The 25,001-nt window shown below is 41.9% G+C and overlaps 1 protein-coding gene across 1 annotated transcript; it reads left to right on the top strand.

Moving 5' to 3' along the window:
• The first annotated feature begins 1,533 nt into the window (after positions 1-1,533).
• On the top strand, positions 1,534-20,315 carry LOC125267462 (arrestin domain-containing protein 3-like). The gene is made up of 7 exons (XM_048189130.1): positions 1,534-1,944; positions 2,040-2,081; positions 2,171-2,231; positions 9,457-9,604; positions 9,716-9,812; positions 10,391-10,647; positions 18,691-20,315. The coding sequence occupies exons 1-7, from the start codon at positions 1,695-1,697 to the stop codon at positions 19,165-19,167; spliced, it is 1,332 nt and encodes a 443-aa protein (XP_048045087.1). The 5' UTR covers positions 1,534-1,694; the 3' UTR covers positions 19,168-20,315.
• The last annotated feature ends 4,686 nt before the right edge of the window (positions 20,316-25,001 follow it).

The following is a 25,001-nucleotide window of genomic DNA, read 5'->3' on the forward strand; positions in this document are numbered from 1 at the left end:
ATATCAAAGGCAGCAAAGAACACATCTATGCTGCCTTCAAATATTGATCAGAGGAAGGTATCTCAGGAAACAAGAAGTGAAGCTAACATTGGATTTGGACATGCCTTGATGCCTTCCTACCTTGAAATGTGTCCTCTGAAGGCAGCATTTTCCAGTTTTCAGACACAGCCTGTGAGTAAAGAAGAGATTGATCATGCAATGAGAAAATGAAAGTGTTTTTGGACCTTGGATGCATGTAAACCTATTGTAGGAGACCTCTAACAAAATTAGTAACCTTTAAAATAGTATAATATGGACACTTTAAATGTATTTTTGTATGCGCTACATTGTGTGGAAAAAGGTTTATTCTAAATGTTATAATATGAACTGCATATAGCTTGTTTGTCAACAGTAAATTAGAGAGACTGTTTAAAATCACTAACTTATAGAAAAGGCAAAAAACTAAATCTAAATGTTAACGGGTCAAAGGACTTGTGCAGGAACTCACACATTCACTCCTCTGAGCATAGTATTAGGCTACAGCCATTTCTTTCTGTAAACGCAAGGGACTCTTTATTTAGATCCCATTACAGTTACTGTTCTAAATAAAATCTATTTATTTCATACAAACATTTTGTGTATTTCACTAAAACATTTATTTTTATGCCACATTTATTTGTAAATAATGGTATCATTCGACATTTAAGTTTGTTCACTTGTAGCGTGCTGCCACCTAGTGGACAATAAAAAAACAGACAATCTTTGTTATGCAGAAATACATTTTTAAAAACAGTTTCAGTGCATAAAACCCGCATATGGTCTTAGCTGCCTGCAAACAATGTCTACTTTGACCCACTCTCAAACACTGTAGTTGTATCTGAGGCCTGAACGAGTTTGATTCGTGTTGTAGCCTCATGATCAGTACAGAATTTATCATTTTAGAATTTTTACAAAGCAAAAACAAGATTGTGACAACTTTGCACATTTATTATTTATAAGAAAAAGCTGAAATATCACATTGACATAAGTATTCAGACCCTTAAGCACATTTGACAGCGATTACAGCTTTTTTAATGTGACAAGCTTTTGATATGGTCATTGCCATTCTTCTCTGCAGATCCTCTCAAGCCCTGTCAAGTTGGATGGCGATTGTTGGTGGACAGCCATGGTCCACCATGGTATTTTGCAGGTGATGAGCGGTGCCTGATTTCTTCAAGCTTGCAACTGAGGTTCATCAGACCAAAGAATCTTGTTTTATCACAGTCTGTGAGACATTTAGTTGTTTTTTTGCAAATTATGGAGACCAATTGTGCTCTTGGGAACCTTCAATGCAGCAGAATTTTTATAGCTCCCCAGAATCGTGCCTCAACACAATCTCTGAGTCAGTTTCTGAGCTCTGCAGGCTGTCAATTTGACTTTATATAGACAGATCCAAATATACATATATATATATATATATATATATATATATATATATATATATATATATATATAAACCACGCCCCACCCACAACAAGCAGCTGTTAGACTATAGACAGATCCAAATATACATCTAAATATATATATATAAACCACGCCTCAACCACAACAAGCAGCTGGGAGTCAATATAATTTGCTGATTGTTTCCTGCAGAACGCGCGATAAAGGGATATTCTATCATTTGACTCTATCATTAGATCAAACGTCAGAAGCGGACACAGGCACCAGGAGACGCGATGCCCCTCACTATTTCTGTTAGATACAGTCCTATCAATCAGAACAATACCTTCACCAGCGGGGATTTTATATCGGGACAAGTCATTCTGGATGTAGCGAAGGAAACGCAAATGTACTCGTTGAGTGTGAAAATTAAAGGGAAAGCAGAGGTTTGCTGGAGCGAGCGTCACAAAAGCACTATTGTTTACTCGGATAAGGAGAAGTATTATTCCGTGGAGAGGTTTTTCGTTCTGGAGGACGAAACATATGGTAGGAGGAAGTACAGATGTAGTTTCTGTGTTACAGTTAGTAGAATTTAGGTCGATTTTACTAGCTGTATTTTGTCTTGTAATTTGATCTTATAGATAATGGCCATGGGATGCTCAGAGATCCATCAGGACAGCCGTGTAAGTGCGCGATTTAGATTAATATTGCAAAAAGAGCTTTGAGTTTTGAAACACATGCTGATCTTTGCTTTGATATTTAACTTTTTTAGATTCTTCGGTTGTGGCACCAGGCCGTCATGTTTACCCATTCACCTTTCAGTTACCTCTACAGTAAGTTCGTTGCATCTCGACAAGTGTAATCTTTTATACACAAACAAAATGACTATATCGAGGAAAATGTCAAGTAGTGTAAAAATTCAAGTAAAAGTAAATTGAATACATGCAAATGAACACAACTTTATTTAAAAGTTTTAAAGTCATATTATGGATTTTTGAAAATTACCATTCATAGTGTGTAACATCTCTAAGTGAATGAAATTCATCCTGAAAAGTTTTAAATCTGAAAGTGTATCGTAGGCTATATAAAGTTATTGTCTCTCAAAAGTGAGAGTCGACTCAGAGTCAATTAAACAAGTCGTTTGTTAAACGAATCTCAAGCCTTTTCGTTGTGACGTCACAACGAAACATTAGCATATTGCCCGCCCAATAATTGCGCGCGCAGACGCCAGGGAAAATTCTTTTTTTAAACAATATTACAGCAGTACAATTATTTGTTGTGTTCCTGTAATTTTTCTGACAACTGCTGCTCAAACCTCGGGGAGTTTAACATGGGATTCACAAAAGGCTTGGTCTTAAAATATGGATGTTTATATTTTATAGCGATCGTTCAAAATTCGTAGTTTTGTATCTCGCGTTTCTGTAGTTCTGCTATTCAGATGTGGGTCCAATATCGTCTAAACATGTCAATTAATGCAGCTTGTCTGTCTTATTACTTGGAATAATGATCAAGAATGGAGCACGATTTTTATTTACAGAGTCTAATGCATTATCAGCTATTCATGTTTGTGCTCGGCTAACGTGGAAGTTTACAACATACAAAACAAACTGTTTTTTTCCTCTGCGTTTTTATTATTACAGTAGTGGAGCTCTATCTGCATTGTAGTAGGATGTTAAGATGCTAGTCCACGCTAACTAGTTGAAGTATTCTCTCTGTAAACCGTAAACGCTCATTGTAATGTCAAACAATGATATAACTATTTTCTTTGTTAATAGTTATGACGAAAAAGTCTGTACACATCTGACCTAAATTTTATCTTATGTTAGGGGTTCTCAGCTTTACTCGGCATTCTGATACAGTTCCTACAGGTGAACCTACACAAAGTATAACAGTGACGCTGTTATCACGTCTTATAAATAACTAAGGTGACACTTAGCATATAGAAACTTTGTACTCCTGTCGTGATTGCGAATCAGTTTCTGGTTGATCAACTACTTCATACGTTTCATCGTCGGACTCTGGCTCGATGCTATCTTTTCTGTCCATACACTGTATACTATGTCTTGCGAATTGATCCCTGTCATTCAGTTATAGCAATGGGACCAATCACAAAGTAGTAGACCAATCACAAAGGATTGGGCCATCTGACCAATCAGAGCAGTGTAGGCTCACGGAAAGGAGGGGTTTAGAGAGACTGATTAGCTGAACTGCTTCAAATCATTTACAAAAGACTGAAAACTCAGGTGAAATTTAATGTATATTATGAGAAAACTAAAGTGATTTTTCAATGCAGATGCGCTGTTGGTCAAGAAAATGAGTTTGACAAATGGGAGCTTGTACTGCTGCAGTCAGTTCCATTCTAGGCATAGTGGTTTGTTTTAATGGTGAACTTCAGATGTTCCCATTATGAAAGTAGTATAAAATTGATTGACTGAAATTGTGAGTCACAAGTATGCAATGCAGCCATAACCACTTTCACAAGCATCACTGAAATGTAGTTGAATAGATCTGATGGGACCAAAGTTCTTTGGTTTGATGCATCGGTCAGTGATGAGAGATTTAATGCAATCCAAATCCCATCATCAATTCTTCCCACAGTTCTGGCAGATCTTTATGCCCACTGTAATTATGCTTGTGTCATATGTTCTCTGTGTTTGTCCATGGTCTTCTGTTATACTTCCTGTTTTCCATCCCGTGTGCCATTTTTGGAGTCAATTTGTAGTTTTTTCCCTTTGATTGCCTTCCCCAGGTGTGACTTGTTAACTCGTAACAATTTTAAGCTTGGTAGCACCTGTTTGTCTTTTTGTTCATTGTTATGGTTGCCGCTTTTGCTCCTCTTTCTGTACTTTTGTTCCCACTGTTCCTCGATATTTGTTTATTTAGTTAATTTATTAAAACCCTGCAATTAGATTGCAATGAGAACAAATGGAGAGATGAATCCAAGTGGATCATATACAGACTAGACAACTGACAATTCCTCTTCATATATACATGGCTAGCCATTTCACAAGTTCACATTTACATATAATTAAATAGAGTAAAGTTATGCGTATTTGGTGGGCTGTCCGGGAGAGGGCTTCGAGCTCAGAATTTTAGGCCGAACCCAGAGTACTCCCCCCAGTTGTGGTAAGAATAGAACTAGAAGTGAGGAGATGGGGTGGAGGGGGGATGCTGATAAACTGTCAAACGAACAGAGGTAAGTCTGCTGTAAATATATACCTCTTGTCGTTGGTTGAGTTGATTAACTGAATGCTCTCCACTTGTGCTAATTAGGTTAATTATCTGAACCTGCTCCTCTCAAACTTTGTTACATATAATTAAATAAATAAAGTTATGCTTATTTGACGTGTTGTCTGGGGGGAGGGCTCCGAGCTCAGAATTTTGGCCCGAACCCAGAGTACTCCCCCAAAAAGCAAAAAGAGCGAAGGACAGCTGCCAGACTAAAGACCCCCCAAAAGACAGCGAGAATTGGCAGGCTGGCCTTTCAAGAAAGCCTGGTCGCTTGATCAGGAGAGCCTATGTTGGAGCAGCTCATGGCGCCGGGTGGACAGGCCCTACTGGCCGACAATTGAGGAGTAGCCGAAATTTTAAACGACCAATTGGGAGGGCTCTTGCGATATCCAATGGGAGACCAAGGCTCACAGCATCGGGTACGTAAAGTCCTACAGGCCGATAAATTAAACCATCCGACTGGAGGGGTCCGAACTGCCTCTAACAGGATTGTACATCGCCGGGCGGATGGGCCCTACCGGCTGATGGATGGGGAGCGCATGATTTGGAGCGCCTGATCAGGAGGGCTCTGGCTACATCTGATGGGAGACCAAGGCTCACAGTGTCGAACAGGTGAGCCCAACCGACCAAAGGACGAGGGGAGGCATGATTCAGAAACGACTGACTGAAGGGGCCCACTCAGCCTCCGACAGGAGCAGCTCCCAGAGTCGGGTGAGTGGGTCCTATTGGCCGAAGGTGGGGTGAAAGAAATTTAGAATGCCCGACCAGGAGAGCTCTCACAGCATCCAACAGGAGACCAAGGCTCACAGTATTGGACGGGTAAGCCTCGCTGGACGGGGAAAGATAAGTACTGACAAGGAGACTCACGCAGCATCCAATGGGAGACCAAGGCTCACGGCATCAGACGGGTAAGCCTCGTCAGACAGAGGAAAAGGAAAAAGAGGATACTGACCGGGAGACTCTCGCAGCGTCTGATGGGATACCAAGGCTCATGGCATCGGACAGGTAAGCATCGCCAGACAGAGAAGAAAAGTAAACACTGACCGGGAGGGCTTTCGCAGCATCCGATGGAAGATCAAGACTGGCAGCATCGGACGGGTATGCCTCGTCGGCGGTCAAGAGAAAGTCTTTTTTTTTTTTCATTCATTCAGAGAACTGAACTTCAGTGGGAGCAGAGGGGACATCATTGCTGCAGCAGTGGAGAGGGTCCACCAGACGAACTGAGCTCCTGTGGGAGCAGGGAAATAACACTGCTGCGGCCATGAAGGCAAGGTTAGCCAGAGATGGAGCTCCTGCGGGAGCGGAGGAGATAACACTGCTACTGCAGTGTAAGAACGGAGTGGGCTCTTGCGGGAGCGTGTGGGAAGACACTATTGCAGCAGTGAGGTAGAATATTTTCACTATTTTAGTGGATTGATGGTGTTAATTGAGGCGGATATGGTCAGCTTGTAGGATTGAATGAGAGAACAAGCTGAAGCTGAAGAATTTGGCTGGTAAGGGTTCATTGAGCTTCCTTAATATGTAAATGATTGGATTGGATATAGTTCCTAAAAGCCTCTGATGACCAGCAACCGAGTGTTTGAATCTGATGCTGGGAGAGGCCTTTTGGGGCAGCTGTGGTTTCTTGCTGCTGTCCTCTGGATTGCTTAGTTGGGGACATTGTTGATATGTTTTTGATCTGCCTGCATTGACAACATTGTATGCAAACTGAACTGAACTGGACAGTGACATCACTGTTTTCACTGTAAAGCTGCTTTGACACAATCTGCATTGTAAAATCCGCTATATAAATAAAGGTGACTACTTGATGTGGTTGCTGCTCCTATGCAGAAAAAATAACTGGAGAAATTAAAAGGTTGGGGTTGGGTCCACCTTTGGAGCCAGCAGCCTGAATTCAGATAAAATCTGTGCTTGATGTTGCTGGTGACAGTTTTGAGCCAGCGGGGGTGGAGAGTAGGAGCTGGCCGAAACTGAATCAGCGGCGTGGCTTGCTGAGGCCCTGCTGCAGCAGCCTGATGCTGGAGGATGGCCCATTCCTTCATGGGAAGAGGAAGGCATTGCCCGAGACGCGAGCTTGGTGCTCGATGGGCCTTATTGTCCAGTTCCTTATGGCCAGAATGATTGAAAGGACCGGAGTTGAGAAAGATAGGGAAAAGACAGGATGTTTTACCTGTGATGGCGGGGGTAGGCCTTGGTGTGCTGGGACCGGTTTGTTTGGGCTGACATGCGCGGGATAACGCAGAGGGATTGGCCATGGTGCTAGGTGCTTTAGGCCAGAGGATTGCGGTAAAGATTCCTCGAGGATGAAAGATTTTTCATCGGACAGCGAGAGCTCGATTTCGGACATGTTGGGAATATATATAAACACACCTCTTGTTGTTGGTTGAGTTGATTAACTGAATGCTCTCCATTTGTGCTAATTAGGTTAATTATCTGAACCTGCATCTCCCGAACTTTGTTAATAAAACATCATTTGTTCACTGTTTTTGACCTATTATTTGTTGTTTTAAATCAAGAATTTACATGGTTGCACCACCTGATGAATATCAGTTGTGCCTCCTGGGGTAGGCTATTTCAGAGCAGCTAGCAATAGCAAGCTAGCTTTGAAAGCATGAGATCCCACCCTCCCTTCAGAGTGCTCTCCAAAGCCACGCCTCCTCCAAAACACATGAACACACACAGCAGAGTTTGCAAAGTGTCACGAGACGAGAGATGGCATTAAATTATCTCATTTCTCAAAGCGCATAACATTACAATAATAATGAATGTAAACATCTTACAGAACTTTTACTTGTACCACCTGACTGCTGCAGACTAATTTCGGTGTTGATGGTGTTGACATAGAAACACATAAATCCGAGTTATGACATGGCATGGCATGAACACGTCATAAGCTGGGTTGCCTATTTATCTTTTTAGGTTTCAGAAGGGTGTGCGCAAGCACCCCCTTTGCGGTCGATATGCGCCACTCGATGCACACTTTTGCCAAGCCTGTACTGAAACTAACTCCGCAGCAGACTTCTTCCCGACAGTCAAAGTGGCATTACGTCATGAAAGACTCATAAGAAGACCGCAAGTGTTTAGGTTGCCATTTGGGACAGGGACATTTTGGTTCAGGAGGAACTGTAAAGATAACTCCTTTTTGTTTACGGCGCCCGGTGCTGTGTCTGCAACGCACTGATGATGTGTGATGTCTGGTATGGAGGTATGGAAATGCATATGTTTACAGTCAGGTATGACATTGTATCATTTCATTCGCACCGACAAACATATTTTGGTCCTGAGACTTCCACAGAAGATAGATGTACATTTTAATATTTAGACCACTTCTGTTATTGATTGCTATCAGTATGTAAAGAGAGTTTCAACCAGTATAACAAAAAGTGTTTATAAAATGAATTTCCTACCTTACCTTTAATTACGGTGCCCTGCACATGACATGCAGGAAAAAAAGTAAATTGTGTGCACAATTTACTAATTCGTTCCCTCGGTTTATAAATCATGATTTAGCAAATCAAAGGAATGAATTAGTAAATCATGTGCATGATTTAGCAAATCAAGGGAACAAATTAGTAAATCATGCGCATTATTTATAAATCGAGAACGAAATAGTAAATCGTGTGCACGGTTTAGCCTTTTTTTGTTTTCCCTTTTTTTGTTTCCTGCATGTCATGTGCAGGGCTCTGTATTTTATACTCTGATAAATATAACAAACATACAATGCATTCTATGGTATGGTGATGTCCACCAAATTGTGAGTCATTAAACAAGGAGTAATTTGATATTAAACATCACCTAGCTGAAATTCATTATCTCATAGTTCCAACTTTCAGGCATGCATAACACTATACAACATACGAAAGAACAATATACAAACAGTATTAATACACAAGATGTACTGGGGAAATGCATGTTCATTCATTTAGATGAGGTTGTCAATGAATTAATGGCAAAGATTCCAGTTTTATAGACAATGTATGGTTCTAGTGGCCTGTTTCCTACTGTAAGTGTCTTTGAAATGTGTGTAAACAGCACATGGTGCAGATGGGGTGATAGCGCTCAGTGGGGTAGCCAGACCTTATGGGGCCTGCATGGGTGATTGCCTTCTACAATTGTGTTTGATCGCTCCAGACGCTTACACCAAAAATGTTGTCATTAATTACTTACCTTCATGTCATTCCAAACCCATAAGACTTTCATTCATCTTCGGAACACAAATGAAGATCTTTTTAATGAAATCTGAGAGCTTTCTGTCCCTCCATAAACAGCCTACGCAGCTGGAACTTTGACACTTCAAAAAGTTCATAAAGATATTGTAAAACTATGAATTGAGTGGTTTAGTCCAAATTTTAGTTTTTTTTTTGTTTTGTTTTGTTCACATAAATATTGATCAGCAAACATAAACAGAAGCTCAACCGAAACTGCTTGACATTTGAGAACAAACCTCTTTCGGAAGTTCAAACATGCTGTGTAACACACGACAATGAACCTCATTGGTTCTTGCACGCGTCAAGCAAACATGCTTGAGCCTCCGTGTACCACAAATGATGTGTGAGTTGATGAATGTTTATATGTGAATAAAAGCCTAAATTCAATTTGTTCATCATTAACTGATGGTCACTTTATAGAGTTGCAACATTTATTGTCCATGCAGAGCACTGCCCAACCAGCAAATTAAATTGCTCAAATTAATGCAAATTAATGGCTCGTACAGCACATATTTAATATAAATATTACTTTGCCAATATTATTTTCAAAAATGTCAACCTTTTAATGATACTTTCTGCTGTACAATTACTGTTTACACATGGTATTATTTTTTTATAGGCACTTCCCACCAACCTTCAAAGGTTCAGTTGGAAAAATAGTCTACACTTTGGAGACAAAACTCTCCAGATCAATGCGTATTTCTAGCAAAGCCAAAGCAGAGTTTCACTATGTCCCCAGTCTTGATGTGTCCAATCCTGAACTAATGGTGAGATTACTACTAATATCCCATGCACTATCTTTCTAATCTATACCATACATTCCTCTACAATGTTTTGAGGTTCAGTCACCTCTGTTTGACATGTTTTGTCTTGATTAGGCGCCTCAACACGGAACCAAGGATAAACAAATGAAACTCTTCACCTCTGGGAGTGTCTCCATAAACATAAAGACTGAGAAAATGGGATACTACCTTGGTAAAGTTATATATTATTATAACACTTCAGCATGTTTTTTGTTTGTTAATAAACTCAGAGTTGGATCATTGTAGACAACCATTTTAAGGGAGCTTTATTCAAACTATTCCTGAATAGTTATAATGTATATAAAATTGCAAACATCTCTGGAGTAGGTGAGACATTTTCCATGAGTTTCTTGTTTACTCTCTGTAAGCACTCTTGTGTAAGCAAGCAGATGATGATGATGAATGTGGTCTTTTCAGAGCATGTGATTCAGCTATTGTAATCACTGACAAAGAAGTTACACATTTTAGGCATGAAAACAACCATAAGTCCCTGAACACGCGCTGCACGCTACACACAATTTTTTTTTCTTCAATGTAGCATAGACTTCTAGAAAAACAAATTGCAGTATTTGTGCACAAAACATATTCCTACAATAATAATGTTATCACTACTGTTCATGAAGTTTTGATTGTGTATTTTTATATGTCATATGTAACATTAATTAGGAGGCCTATTTTGCAGTGTCATTGTGTCTAGTGATAATTTATAAAGTAATTTACCTAATTGTGTCTTATTGTGCCTCACTACAGGAGAGGGCTTGAAAGTTTTGGCTAAAGTTCAGAACAATTCATCCCGCGCAATCAAGCCAAAATACTGCCTGTATGAAAAGCACAGTTTTTTCGCAAGAGGAAAGAGAAAACTTCACACACGAGACCTTTTGAAAGAAGAAGGGGAACCCATTGAGCCAAACTCAAGAAAAACTGTCACCAAAGTGCTGCCCATTCCTCCCAGCCTTACCATCTCTATCCTAAACTGTAGGATCCTCAAGGTTGAGTACAGACTCAGGGTGAGTTTCAGCATCTAAAGCAAAGACAAACAGTAGCTCATTGCAGTGAACTCTACAAATACATTAGATTGGCCAGCCTTGTCTCATTGTTAATGAGTAGGTATTCGTAACATTTACAAAACATTCATTTTTGTATGTGTAAACTTACTGAAACGTACAATATGGATGTATTGACAGCATTCAAACATAAATGTTATGTACTTACAGACAAAGAAACGTGAAATATTTACAAAGCTTTTATATCCTAAAAATATTTGTGTAATTGCCCTTTTACCATTTTATAGATACATTTTAGGTCCCTTAACCCTACCCCAAACTAAAACATAACCATATAATAGAGACTATAAAACGTAAGACAGAAATTATTGGAAAATGACAACTTTAGTAACAATATCGCATTAAAAATATATTTTGAGCTGCTAATCCCACTCCTACCTCTAAACAATAATTTCTTAAAGGTGCAGTTGTCACAGAACCCTTGTTTCCCTGGACTTCATTTCCCAAGATCCTCCTGTTTCCACACCTGCACTCACTTCCCTCGTCAGCTCCTCTTCAGCACTCATCACCTGCACCTGGACTCTATTGTCAGCACTCCCCATATATTGCACTCACTCCCTTCACTCCTCGTCCGTTCTCTGTTGTGTTAAGGTTATGTTTGGTGTTTCCTTGCCTTTGTTTGATTAAAGCTCTATGTTATTGTGGAAATCCGTATCTGCCTCATCTCTACACCACCATACCGTAACAGAAGAACGGACCAATACAGTTTGGATTTTCCACAAAAAAAAAAAAATGGAGACTTCCACCAGCTCCCTGGCTCCTGCTCCTCCAAGGCCTCTCTCCCATCTGGCAACTGGCGATCGGCTCATCGGGCTTCTTCAGGTGGGTCGTTCGCTGGAAAGGTATGTGGAGGAGTTCGTTGAGCTTGCTTTCTTGTCTGACTGGCCTGAAGCATGTTTAATCTCCCTGTTTCTGGATGGACTGGACGACAACACTATCCGTTTTGATGAACCTGATTATCGTTTCTCCTTAAGCGAAACAATCAATTTTATTTTGTGGTTAAATGGCTCCAAATTCTTCGTGGATGAGGTTCAGGATAGGTGTATGTCTCCAGTCCATCCAGAAACACGGCTGGCCGGGCCAGTCAGTCAACCTCCGTCTTCCTCCGCATACCCCTCCAGCGAACTCCCTACCTGCCCCACACGGAACCCACACTCCTCCACTGGGTCCCGAAAGCGGAGGAGGAGGAAACAGCCCGCTCCAGTGTCTCCAGAGCCCGCTCCAGTCTCTCCAGAGCCCGCTCCAGTCTCTCCAGAGCCCGCTCCAGTCTCTCCAGAGCCCGCTCCAGTCTCTCCAGAGCCCGCTCCAGCCTCTCCAGAGCCCGCTCCAGCCTCTCCAGAGCCCGCTCCAGCCTCTCCAGAGCCCGCTCCAGCCTCTCCAGAGCCCGCTCCAGCCTCTCCAGAGCCCGCTCCAGCCTCTCCAGAGCCCGCTCCAGCCTCTCCAGAGCCCGCTCCAGCCTCTCCAGAGCCCGCTCCAGCCTCTCCAGAGCCCGCTCCAGCCTCTCCAGAGCCCGCTCCAGCCTCTCCAGAGCCCGCTCCAGCCTCTCCAGAGCCCGCTCCAGCCTCTCCAGAGCCCGCTCCAGCCTCTCCAGAGCCCGCTCCAGCCTCTCCAGAGCCCGCTCCAGTCTCTCCAGAGCCCGCTCCAGTCTCTCCAGAGCCCGCTCCAGTCTCTCCAGAGCCCGCTCCAGTCTCTCCAGAGCCCGCTCCAGTCTCTCCAGAGCCCGCTCCAGTCTCTCCAGAGCCCGCTCCAGTCTCTCCAGAGCCCGCTCCAGTCTCTCCAGAGCCCGCTCCAGTCTCTCCAGAGCCCGCTCCAGTCTCTCCAGAGCCCGCTCCAGTCTCTCCAGAGCCCGCTCCAGTCTCTCCAGAGCCCGCTCCAGTCTCTCCAGAGCCCGCTCCAGTCTCTCCAGAGCCCGCTCCAGTCTCTCCAGAGCCCGCTCCAGTCTCTCCAGAGCCCGCTCCAGTCTCTCCAGAGCCCGCTCCAGTCTCTCCAGAGCCCGCTCCAGTCTCTCCAGAGCCCGCTCCAGTCTCTCCAGAGCCCGCTCCAGTCTCTCCAGAGCCCGCTCCAGTCTCTCCAGAGCCCGCTCCAGTCCCCACAGAGCCAGCTCCAGTGCCTGTGGGGATTTTAATTGTATTTGAGGGGATGAACGAGCCCGCTCCAGCCCTTTCCGAGCCTGCAGCTCCAACCCTGTGTGAGCCACCAAGTGAGGTGGCCTGGCTTATAGACTTTTGGACAGAGCCAAGTTCTCCAGTCTCCGCCGAGCCAAGCTCTCCAGTCTCCGCCGAGCCAAGCTCTCCAGTCTCCGCCGAGCCAAGCTCTCCAGTCTCCGCCGAGCCAAGCTCTCCAGTCTCCGCCGAGCCAAGCGCTCCAGTCTCCGCCGAGCAAGCCGCTCCAGTCTCCGCCGAGCAAGCCGCTCCAGTCTCCGCCGAGCAAGCCGCTCCAGTCTCCGCCGAGCAAGCCGCTCCAGTCTCCGCCGAGCAAGCCGCTCCAGTCTCCGCCGAGCAAGCCGCTCCAGTCTCCGCCGAGCAAGCCGCTCCAGTCTCCGCCGAGCAAGCCGCTCCAGTCTCCGCCGAGCAAGCCGCTCCAGTCTCCGCCGAGCAAGCCGCTCCAGTCTCCGCCGAGCAAGCCGCTCCAGTCTCCGCCGAGCAAGCCGCTCCAGTCTCCGCCGAGCAAGCCGCTCCAGTCTCCGCCGAGCAAGCCGCTCCAGTCTCCGCCGAGCAAGCCGCTCCAGTCTCCGCCGAGCAAGCCGCTCCAGTCTCCGCCGAGCAAGCCGCTCCAGTCTCCGCCGAGCAAGCCGCTCCAGCCGCCGCCGAGCAAGCCGCGCCAGTCTCCGCCGCCGGGCAAGCCGCGCCAGTCTCCGCCGCCGGGCAAGCAGCGCCAGTCTCCGCCGCCGAGCAAGCAGCGCCAGTCTCCGCCACCGAGCCCTTCATTATGAACTTTGTAAAGACTGTTTTCCCTCCCTGCCTCCCTCTCCCGCCTCCTCCCATTTATGTATACACTGAACCTTCACCTCTAGCCCCCTCGCCCAGATCTCCACCTCGGACCTCTGGGCGATTACCGTCACCCCGGCTCCAACCTCCCTCTGCTCCACCGTTGTCCATCAGGCCACTAGTCTCACCAGTCTCCATCCTGCCTCCGCTCACACCTTGGTCCCTCGTCTGCCTGCCTTCCCCTCTGGACTGCACTCCTCCGTCTCCGCTCCGTCCCTCCGTCCCTCAGTTCCAGTTGGCCTCCTCACTCCCCCCGGTGTTCACTTTGTTGTCTGTCATCCTTGTTCTACTGCGGCCTTCTGGAGCCCCAGCTGCGCTTCGGTCGGCGGAGCCTTCGGTTCCGCCATCACCCGCCAGTCCTTCAGCGACGCCTGGGCTCAACGCCTCGAAGGCTTCGGCTCCTGACCCGCCATGGCTGCCCGCTGCACCTGACCCGCCATGTATGCCCGCTGCATGTCTGCCCGCTGCACCTGACCCGCCATGGCTGCCCGCTGCACCTGACCCGCCATGGCTTCCTTCAGCCCCTGACCCGCCATGGCTGCCTTCAGCCCCTGACCCGCCATGGCTGCCTTCAGCCCCTGACCCGCCATGGCTGCCTTCAGCCCCTGACCCGCCATGGCTGCCTTCAGCCCCTGACCCGCCATGGCTGCCTTCAGCCCCTGACCCGCCATGGCTGCCTTCAGCCCCTGACCCGCCATGGCTGCCTTCAGCCCCTGACCCGCCATGGCTGCCTTCAGCCCCTGACCCGCCATGGCTTTTGAACCTGCCCTGGAGACCTCCACTCCAGTTTGCTCCTCCCCCTGCACCAGCTTGAGGTCTCCAGGGCGCCCGCCCCCCTCCCGGTTGTTTCATCTACGGCGCGAGGACGCGCCTACCGGGAGGGGGGGGTAATGTCACAGAACCCTTGTTTCCCTGGACTTCATTTCCCAAGATCCTCCTGTTTCCACACCTGCACTCACTTCCCTCGTCAGCTCCTCTTCAGCACTCATCACCTGCACCTGGACTCTATTGTCAGCACTCCCCATATATTGCACTCACTCCCTTCACTCCTCGTCCGTTCTCTGTTGTGTTAAGGTTATGTTTGGTGTTTCCTTGCCTTTGTTTGATTAAAGCTCTATGTTATTGTGGAAATCCGTATCTGCCTCATCTCTACACCACCATACCGTAACAGCAGTGTGTAAATTTTAGTGGCATCTAGCGGTGAGGTTGCGAATTGCAAATTTAGAGAAGCTACGGTGGCCAACGCAGGACAAAAAATAAACATAAATTGCATTTCTGTCAATAGTTCCACAAAAAGTATTCTCATCGCTTCATAACATAAAGGTTGAACCACTGTAGTCACATGAACTGTGTTAAATATGTCTTTAGTAAAAGACTAAATCTAAATCTATGTGTTCCGAAGATGAACGAAGGTCTTACAGGTTTGGAACGACATGAGGGTGAGTCATTAATGACATAATTTTCATTTTTGGGTGAACTAACCCTTTAAGTCTTTAAGTAAAGGCCAACTGTTGAATGAATGAGTGTCACGTCTAGCTTGTTTACTTCAAACCGGAAGATGCTCCCACTTTTGATGCAAGGCCTCATTGGGCGTAGGGAACTTGTGGATAAACTTTAATTAATAGAGTACCTCAGAGATGACGTGTTTTTGTAGGCCAACCTGGAAGTTGGCAGCGCACGGGTTCCCTCAAATGAAAGCCTATGCATTTTCCCCATAGACTTTTTGAAAATCGCAAAAAAAATAAGCTCTGTGTTTAACAAAGGGTTATGACACACACATTTTGTCTATCAAGATAATCTTCATAAGTTAACACAACATTTATACATTTTGAAGCCTAAAGTCGTCAGATATAAAAAGCTAACAGTAGGCTATAAACGGACTACAGCACACCATGGTCATGGATCAGCCTCACCACCACCAAGCTTCTTCAAACTTTATTTAAAAAACAACTTTATTTTAAAAACATGCTTACTGATTATGATCTGCGCTGTGTATGAATACGTATCCGCTTTTTCATGAGAAATGCAGTCCAAATGTCCTGTTTGTCATAATGACGTCTAAAGTCCCCGCCAAAGGAAGTAGTCCCTTTTAGCAACTTGTTAGCAACCGCCATTTTTAAGACACAATAAAGGTAAAAAAAAAATCACAATTGGGTTATAACTGGTGTGTTTTATATCATAGATCAAAACGTGAAAATATTTAGAGGCTTTGTTAACCAACAGACCTTATTTCAGGTGAATTAGCAAAAACCCATTCAAAAAACCAATAGACTTTAGGGCGACGGAACCGGAAGTCCTAAAATGCTAACTCGCTTCCGGGTTTTGCATACAAAAACGCGTCATCCCTGAGGTACTCTATTACTGTTTAATTAAGAAGGAATTTATACCTGTATGATATATTACTCTGTAGACACATTGGACCAGCGGTTTGTAAAATGAATGGAGGATTCAGCTGCGGGCTCCATCTTCTGGCGAGATGGTGGAATTAATTTGGCGCAACCCTCACAGTGCATTATGGATATTCTCTAGCCGTTCAGTTGTACACTCATTATTGCTGTGCTTTGTGGAATTGAATGAGTGCACTCGATAACATCCACTATGGATTCATACACTACTACAAATGGCTGTCCCCTCAAATGATTCAGATCGCGTGTCAAACTGCCAACGGCTGAAATCACGTGACTTTGGCGCACCAAACAGCAGATTCGATACACTGATTCATTATGCTCTGATGCTTCCTAAAGCATTGTTTTTTTTGGGGTTTTTTTTGGCGCTCCAAAAATATTCTCGTCGCTTTATAATATTAATTTTGAACCACTGTACTCACATGAACTGATTTAGATGTGTTTTTAGTACCTTTGTGGAACTTGAGAGAGGAAATGTCATTGCTCCCTATGGAGGCCCCACGGAGCCATTGGATTTCAACTAAAATATCTTAATTTGTGTTCTGAAGATTAACAAAGGTCTTACGGGTGTGGAATGGCATGAGGGTGAGTAATAAATGACAGAATTTTCATTTTTGGGTGAACTAACCCTTTAAGGGTATAGGAGGTGATGCAATAGAGAATGTGAAGCTGCATCATGCCGTATTGCATGCTGGGCCAGTGCCTCCATCTTAAACGTGCTAAAGAGGATCTTTTCGTCGACTGAGAAATCAAAGACTGTTAGTGAGTTTTTGAAATGAGTGCATGCGTAAGAACAACCCCCTTCCTTCACAGCTCATTTTGAGGGAACGCCTCCCAAATCTCATGCACTATTGTATTGGAAGTAGTATTGGAACACGAGTGTTTACCACAGGCATTCGCTGTGTCGTGTTAGTGGATTCATTATGTCGGACTCACCGCAGGTAACTCATAATCTGCAGTTGTTACTCCTGTATCCTGACAAAAACATTGCATGCGGCACCTGTAGAGTGTGGAAAGTTACTGGAGCGCGCAGCCGCGCACGTCTCGCACAAGGAACGTCATGGCAGTGATTGACAAGCCAGAGGGCCAACCCGCGCATGTCTCTCACAAGTAACTGACAGTAATTGACGATGATTGCGTAAACAATTGGCTGATGTTTTTAAGGCCCTACCTCGTGCACAGATGATGTATATTAATATTATTCCTTTCAGTGCACCTAATAGTCTTTTATCAGTTAGTAAAGACAGTTTCAAGTAATATTGCAAAAATGTATAAAACAAAACATCCTCTTTAGCACCTTTAAGAGGATGGCCCTCTGCTTCTGATACTGAAATTAATATCGACACCTGCACATTTTGTTTTGTTTTTGTCTTTAAATAAAAGATTCACATTTTTCATGCCATTGTTTACAGGAAAGAGATGCCTTTTTATTGCATTGCATGATAATTTGATGATTTCACTGTAGTTGCAGAATTCCATTCACAATGTAATAGTTACCATGAAAACTGTCACACGCTGGGCGCTCACTGCTGCTTCAGCAGTCACATGGTAGAAATAAAAATGTGTTCAACAAGCTAGGTAAGTCAATACATTTCTCTGTTGGAAACGTTTAAATGTCACTAAAGTTTGATTGTTGTCATTGTAAGTATTCACTTTCATGGCCACGGAGGGGGATCCGAGATTGTGGGTCGCATTCAGTGGACAGACACCAACGCTATACTTTTATATTTATTTCAATACACAACAACCAAAATCAAATCTCTAGAAGCTTGTGAAGAGTTTTGCAGTGGCTGTGTGCAAGTTTTGCCAATTCACAAGCTGACCAACTGAGAGTCATACTTGCAGAGGTAATGTTAAACAAAACAAAATACAAAACTTTCAAAAACACTCGGCAATGTGATTTACTTTATTGAGTGATAGGCAGTGGGTTTAATCAGTGACATTTTTAATAGATTTTCTATCCGGCGTCTTCTCGTCACCCCCTCAACCTGCTTCCCATAGTGTTTTTACACACAGAAAAGGCGAGAAAAAAAAAAGAAAAAAAAAACGTATATTATTGTCCAGTTTTCTCCCTGATGATGAGATATGAGTTACTATGGCAATTCTCGATGCAGCATGAATGATCTACAAATTTTTCACAAGCAAGAAATTCAAAACACTGCTTTAAACTCACTAGCCACAAGGCAGCGCAATCCTCCTAATATGGCGTGTAACAATTCAGTTACCCAGAACTCAACGCGGCATGACGTCAGCTTCATATTCTCTATTAATGCCATGATTTTAATATTCATAATTAAGGATTCATACACATTTGTTCACATGTAAATTTACGTTTTAGTGCTGTCAATACATCAGTATTGTACATTTCAGTTTGTATGAAAAAGTAAATGTACATGTGGTAGAATCACATTATGCATAAAAATACACACAAATACTCCATGAGATTATGTTGCAGTGGCATATCTGTGTTGTAGTTTTAATTTAGAACTGTCTTTTAAACCAAGGGCTGTGCTGATTGCTCATCTCATACAGAGACATGTTTCTGATACCCACTCCTAATTGAATCATTTGTTGTTGGGTTTTTTTGTGTCTAGGTCTGCCTGGATGTGCCATTTGCCTTAGACCCAGAGATCAAATTCCCAGTAGTGATTCTTCCTCTTCAGTCTTTATCTGGTGCAAGTAGTGCTAGAAACAGTGACTTTGGAATCCAGAATCAACCACCAGGTGGCAATGTGTACCCCAACCCACCTCCTATGCCTCTATCTGCCCCACCATTTAATATGGTACCTGGTCAGTTTGGTGCTCTGGGTTACCCTGGACCTCCTGTGTGTCAATTTCCTGCTCCTGGTTACCCTGGAACTCCGGGTCAGTTTGCTCCTCCTGGTTACCCTGGACCTCCGGGTCAGTTTGCTCTTCCTGGTTACCCTGGACCTCCGGGTCAGTTTGCTCCCCCTAGTTATGCTGAATATTCTGGTCAATTTGGTCCGTCACTTTCTCATCAGTCTGACTTGTCAGCTCCACCTCCATATCAGGAATATCCACAGTTGCCAGACCATCCTGAAAAATCTTGACAAAATGTTTTTAGAATCACCTTATACGTTTATTTTATGATTACTGTTTTACCTCAATTGCTAGAATGATTTGTATTTTGATGTGCCTATTTTTAATTAGGGATGTTGACAGTAATTAAGCTAAAAGCAAATCCTGTACTTTTTTTCTTGTATTTCTAAACCTTCGGTATTGTGCTCCATTTTACATCCCTCGAAAAAAAAAGATAAATCCTCCTTTATTATGAAGTAGAAACTGTTCTTCAGAAATGTTTTATGCCTTAAACAATTGCATTAAAAAGTGCAAACCCTTGGATTTACTATGACTTTCTGCGTAAATTGTTACAAAATAATCAGATTTTCACAACTGCAAGTCTGCTTAACACACAACCATATATTTTCATTTTTTTTACTGAACACTGACTCTATACTGGAGTTAAATTTGTATTTTATATATTTTCATTTATGAATTACATATAAAACATAACACTGAATGTACTCGCACATATTATCATTGGTAATTATCTGTGCAAAATATATGCTTTCCCTGCATGTCCCCTCTGCCTGTCCGCATGCCTCAAGTTAAGCTGTGGGATAGAGAGGATCACCTACAAGAAGCGGGTCTGTGTAGCAGTTTAGGAAATTCAAGGCTGATTCAAGATATGAACATATTCAGGGTATGATAATAATCAGCGTCCTCAAATCTAATCCAAAAAGAGTATTTTATCAGCCCTAATGAAAAGTTTTGTTGGATGAAGATTGCATTCTAGGTAAAGATGATTACAGTGAGTCTTACATTATGTGAGTCTGTTGTTATTAATAATGAGCAAACAAACCATGCATGCGTTTTGTTGTGTTTAGTAATTCTGAACAATCCATATGCCTAGCTATATGCAGTCAGGTCAAGGCGGCTGATTTAGTGCTCATTTGGCATGTGGTGCTGTTTGGTATCCAGCTTGACCAGTATTTAATTGTATAAAAGAAAGTTCTAAACAAATGTAACATTTATTTTATATATATTTTTTATATTTAATTTATTTATATATTTATTCCTCACAGTTTTTGCTGTTGCACTGTTGGCTATACATACAAAAAATAAAATTGTTCTTGAATGTTTTTCATGTGCACTTTGGTGTGCTCAATAAAGTTCTCATGTATATGGACTCATTTTATTTATTGTTTATTATTTTGGATATTTCTTTCTGTTAACTCTTTTTCTTAAAACAACAGCAACAAAAAGAACTATTGCATTAAAGGGGTGCTGAACTGAGAAATCAAATTTTCCTTGAGCTTTTGACATATAAGAGGTCATCATACTATATGAATATCCTGGAAGTTTCAGAGCTGAAAACTTCCTTGTTAGTCCAATAAAAGCTTTAATTGATGCCAGACCCAGCAAATTACAGGATTTTTCAAAGTGGGGATCTATGACGTCAAAGGGCAGCAAGCATGTGATCGGCTACACAATGTTCATCACTGCAACCTAAATATACGGCAGATCACTGCAATCTAAATATAATGCCATATATCTAAATGTAATGCAACACTTTTCACAATTAGTTAAAGGATTGGTTCACTTTCAAATTGAAATATTAAATTATATATAAAATTTATATTTTCTAAAAAAAAAAGTAAAATTATATACGCTACTAAGTGTATTACTGCCCTCCACAGGTCAAAGTTTGAACTAATTGTTATATACTTGCACTAGCATATTGTATATGACAATTTGATTCAAACTTTGACCTGTGGAGGGCAGTAATACACTTAGCAGTGTCTACACTGCTGGAATTCAAATAGAGAAGAAGAAGAAGAGAGCTAGTTCAAGATGAGCATTTATGGTTAAAATGTATAAAATTGTCATTTTTCTTTAGATAAGACCCTTATTTCTCGTCTGGGATCACATAGAACGCTTTGAAGCTGCACTGAAACTGTGGAATGTTTTCATCAAAAACCTTGATTTCTTTTCGACTGAAGAAAGAAAGACATGAACATCTTGGATGACATGGGGGTGAGTAAATTATCAGGAAATTTTAATTTGAAAGTGAACTAATGCTTTAACCTTGAGAGCTGTAATAGTAAAATCAAGCTAAAAGAGAGAGTACTTGGCCATTTCAAATGGAAAGATGTTAGCCAATCACAGCAGTGGGCGTTTACACTGAAGTCTCACAGCAGTCACGCCCCTTAAAACAGAGCGTTTAAACCAGAGGGCTAAAATCAGGGTAGGAAAAATGGCTTTTATTTCTAAATTATGACAATTTTGGATGTAAAAAGCATACTAACATTATAAGTGCGCCCCAGGAAACATTATAAAACAACGCAGTTCATGACCCCTTTAAATCTTTCTAGGATGTTTGCTGAAATTGTTAGATGTGGCACAGCGCTACCTAGAAAATTTTCCAGAAGCCACCACTGCATATTATAGAACCGATCTTGTAAATGGATGCAAAAACAGTATTTTTTTTTTATTTTTTTTTTATAGGTAACTCTTTAAAGTCAGCATGGAATGGAAGTAGCAATAGTCTTTTGTTCCTTCCTATTGTGATGTATGTCTGAATGAAACTGTTTCCTGAGCAAGAAAAAAATGTAGTGTCAAATGGGAACTGATTAGATCGTTGGGTCATTGTGGTGTGCTATTGCTGTAATGTCATGTCACAAGTTCACAACTGTAAACAGTTGCCTTATCCAAATACCCACACTTGTGGCCTTGGCCACTTAAGAGCTCGTATACGCGACAGGAAGTAAGTGCACAAGACGTCTTACAAAATGTCTTAAAAATGCCCAAGTGCAGTGTCCTTCATGCACACTAAACCCACCCTATCTTGAATACCGCTTCTGAGCAGTATTCGAGGCTAAGTGTATCCCATCATGCATTATGTTCGGGAACTCAAATGCCCCGAAATCGTGAGATGTCAAAGAAAACATATAACTATAAGTTAAATTCATTATATATTACATATAATTTGGTAGTAAAATATAAAGTGTTGCTCATTTTATTGATGCAAAGATGAGTGGGCTATGTGTATTTTGTACAACATTTGCAACTGCTTTTTATCACTTAAAGAAGCACCACAATTTTAAAATAGTGTCTTCTGTTAGTTACACAGCGACCACTGAACAGACATTTAGAAGTGTATTTTAAAATGCAAAGTATTGAAAATAATAAAAAAATAATAAAAAAAAAAGGCTGTAAACGCTTGCATTTTTGGCAAGACTATAAGTGTGTCCCATCGGGTAATCAAAAGTTCTACACACACTTGCGATCTTCATGTTCACTTGAACACTTGGGCCAAATACAGGAAATACGTCATGTAAGTAGACAAGTGGTCAAGTGCAAAGACTGCAAGTGTGGGTATTTGGACAAGGCTTTTCAAAACAGTTTTGTACAGAGCCCCTAAAGGGACATGGTTGTGGAAAAATATATGAGATGGAAGGAAAAACAGTAAGTCAATGATTTTGCGATCCCTCGCAAATGTTTTGTATTACCCCAAGAAACGTTGCGTTCGCTGGCAAAACCTTTTGAGCTCCTTGAAAGCAGACGCAAAGTTTCTCTGAGAATTTTTCCTCCATCTCATAGTTTTTTCTTTTACCATGTCGCTTTAGGGGCTCTGTAGATTTAAGTTTTTGTCTGCTGCTTTTTTCTTTTCTTTTTTCAGACATTTCATCAGCTGAACAATTGAGTGCACTTAAAATATTTGTTCTGTACCACTTAATAAATGTGTCATTTCAGTATCTGCAGTTAAGTATGTGTATAAAAGATGTATAAAAGGTTCTCAGACATAAACACATTTGGGTAATTTTCATGTCAAAATCAACCAAATTTCAGAAACTTTCCCTGCTCAAATTTTTGATTTTCTTTTCTTTCTTTTTCTCTGAAGAAAGACAAACATAAATGAAGAAGAAAGCCAAAATACAGTAGTCAACATTTGAATTGGATCAAAAAAGTTAATCAAAGTTGTCCTAAGAACTAAGTTCTTAAGAAGAAGGTTTTAGGACAACTTTGATGAAAGGTTTTGATCCACTTCAAATGTTGACTACTATATTAAATGTAATGGATGTATATTTACTGAGTAATCCAATATTTTGTAGAGGGGGGTCAGAATTACAATTTTCACCTGAGATTTGGAGTCAATTATTGTAGGGAGGTAAAATGATTTTAGCAATCTTTGTTGCATTATATGCCAACAGTGCAAAAATGGCAAAAAGCACTTCTTGTGTTTTCCCCCCAAAGTTTGACCACAAAACTATCTTTATTAATACGCCTTTAATGGCAGATTATGCACCAGGCCATAGCATAGCCTCTTTGTGGAAATTAATTATTGGAAAGTAGCCACAATTTAAAATTCTTGTTGTACCAATTGGGAGCTTCTAAAATTTGAGATTGGAGTTTAATTAAGGAAAGTTGGAGCAGTCTTAGCCAAAAAGAGAAGGGTTCTTGAGGACAGCCTGATCATGAAATTATCTCAAACCCGTAACTTCAGTTGTATGTCTTTGGAGGAAAAATCTGAAATTGCAGCTTTACAAACTAAATTAGATGATTTATACTTATCGAAGGCTAGGGGTGCTTATATAAGATCCAGGGAAAGATGGCTTGAAGGAGAACTTAATTCTGCATATTTCTTTAAGCTTGAAAAACAGAATTTACTCTCTCAACAATTGAGCAGTTATGTGTTGATGGCAAGATTGTAAAAGATCCAAAGGTTATAGCTATTTTTAATGCCAATTTTTATAAAAATCTTTATAGTTCAAAATGTAATGTTCAGAGCAGAAAACAACTTTGTTTCTGGATTTAGGTTAGTTATGTTAAAATTATCTCTGAAAGTGATGGAATGTGTTGTGATGAAATTGTTACTCATGAGGAAGTACAAAGTGCAATTAAGAGCTTGCAAAACAATAAATCCCCAGGATGTGATGTGCTTATACAGCCGAGCTGTACAAATTATTTGCTGATGAACTTTCTCCTTTTTTAATTAATGTTCTTAAAGAGAGTATTGATTAAGAAGCTTTACCTCCTACGTTAACGCAGGGTATCATCACGCTAATTCCTAAACCAAAGAAAGATCGTACTAATTTGGACAATTGGCGACCCATCACACTCCTTAACAATGATTATAAAATTTTTGCCATAGTATTTGCTAAAAGACTAAAAGAATGTTTGGATAGCATTATAGATGTGACTCAGTCTGGATTTATGATGGACCATAATGAACAACATTAGATTAGTTTTAGATTTATTTGATTATAGCAATTTGGTAGAACATAATAGTTTTATTCTTTTCCTGGATTTTTATAAAGCCTTTGTCATAATCAAATTATTGCTCCATCTTTCAGTTTCAAATGATCTGTAAATCCAGCGTAGAACTGGGCCTTGTTTACGAAACCATAAATGCCGATCCTGAGGGCTCACGGAAAACAGATATTCTCCATTCATTTTAACCAATAAAAATGTGATTGCAACTATCAGTTTCTATGGTTATTTTAATAACAAATATTGAGAGCGCATCAATGTAATGCATTAGAACAAAACTCTCAGCTTCACTCTCAGCTGGGTTCTTTGGGAAGCAAGGTTATCTTTCCCTCACAACCAAAAACACACTTTGGTGACATTGTTGATTTCGTGAAGTCATGTGACCTGTGCAGCGCTGCCGACGACTTCCATAAACCCGAACGCACGTTGATGGGCATACTCTTGCTCTCTCTCTATGGTCGACGTGTGCGCCCTTCCGGGAGAAGTGCCCAAACAAGGACCATACTCGAAAAAAAACCCCGAAGTTCGTGAGAATTTGGAAGAGTATTTTTGGCACAGAAATACTCTGTCATACGTCCACCTCGTGTTTTGAAACTTTGGCCATGTTTAG

Source organism: Megalobrama amblycephala, linkage group LG4 (assembly GCF_018812025.1).
Source record: "Megalobrama amblycephala isolate DHTTF-2021 linkage group LG4, ASM1881202v1, whole genome shotgun sequence".
NCBI lineage: Eukaryota > Metazoa > Chordata > Actinopteri > Cypriniformes > Xenocyprididae > Megalobrama > Megalobrama amblycephala.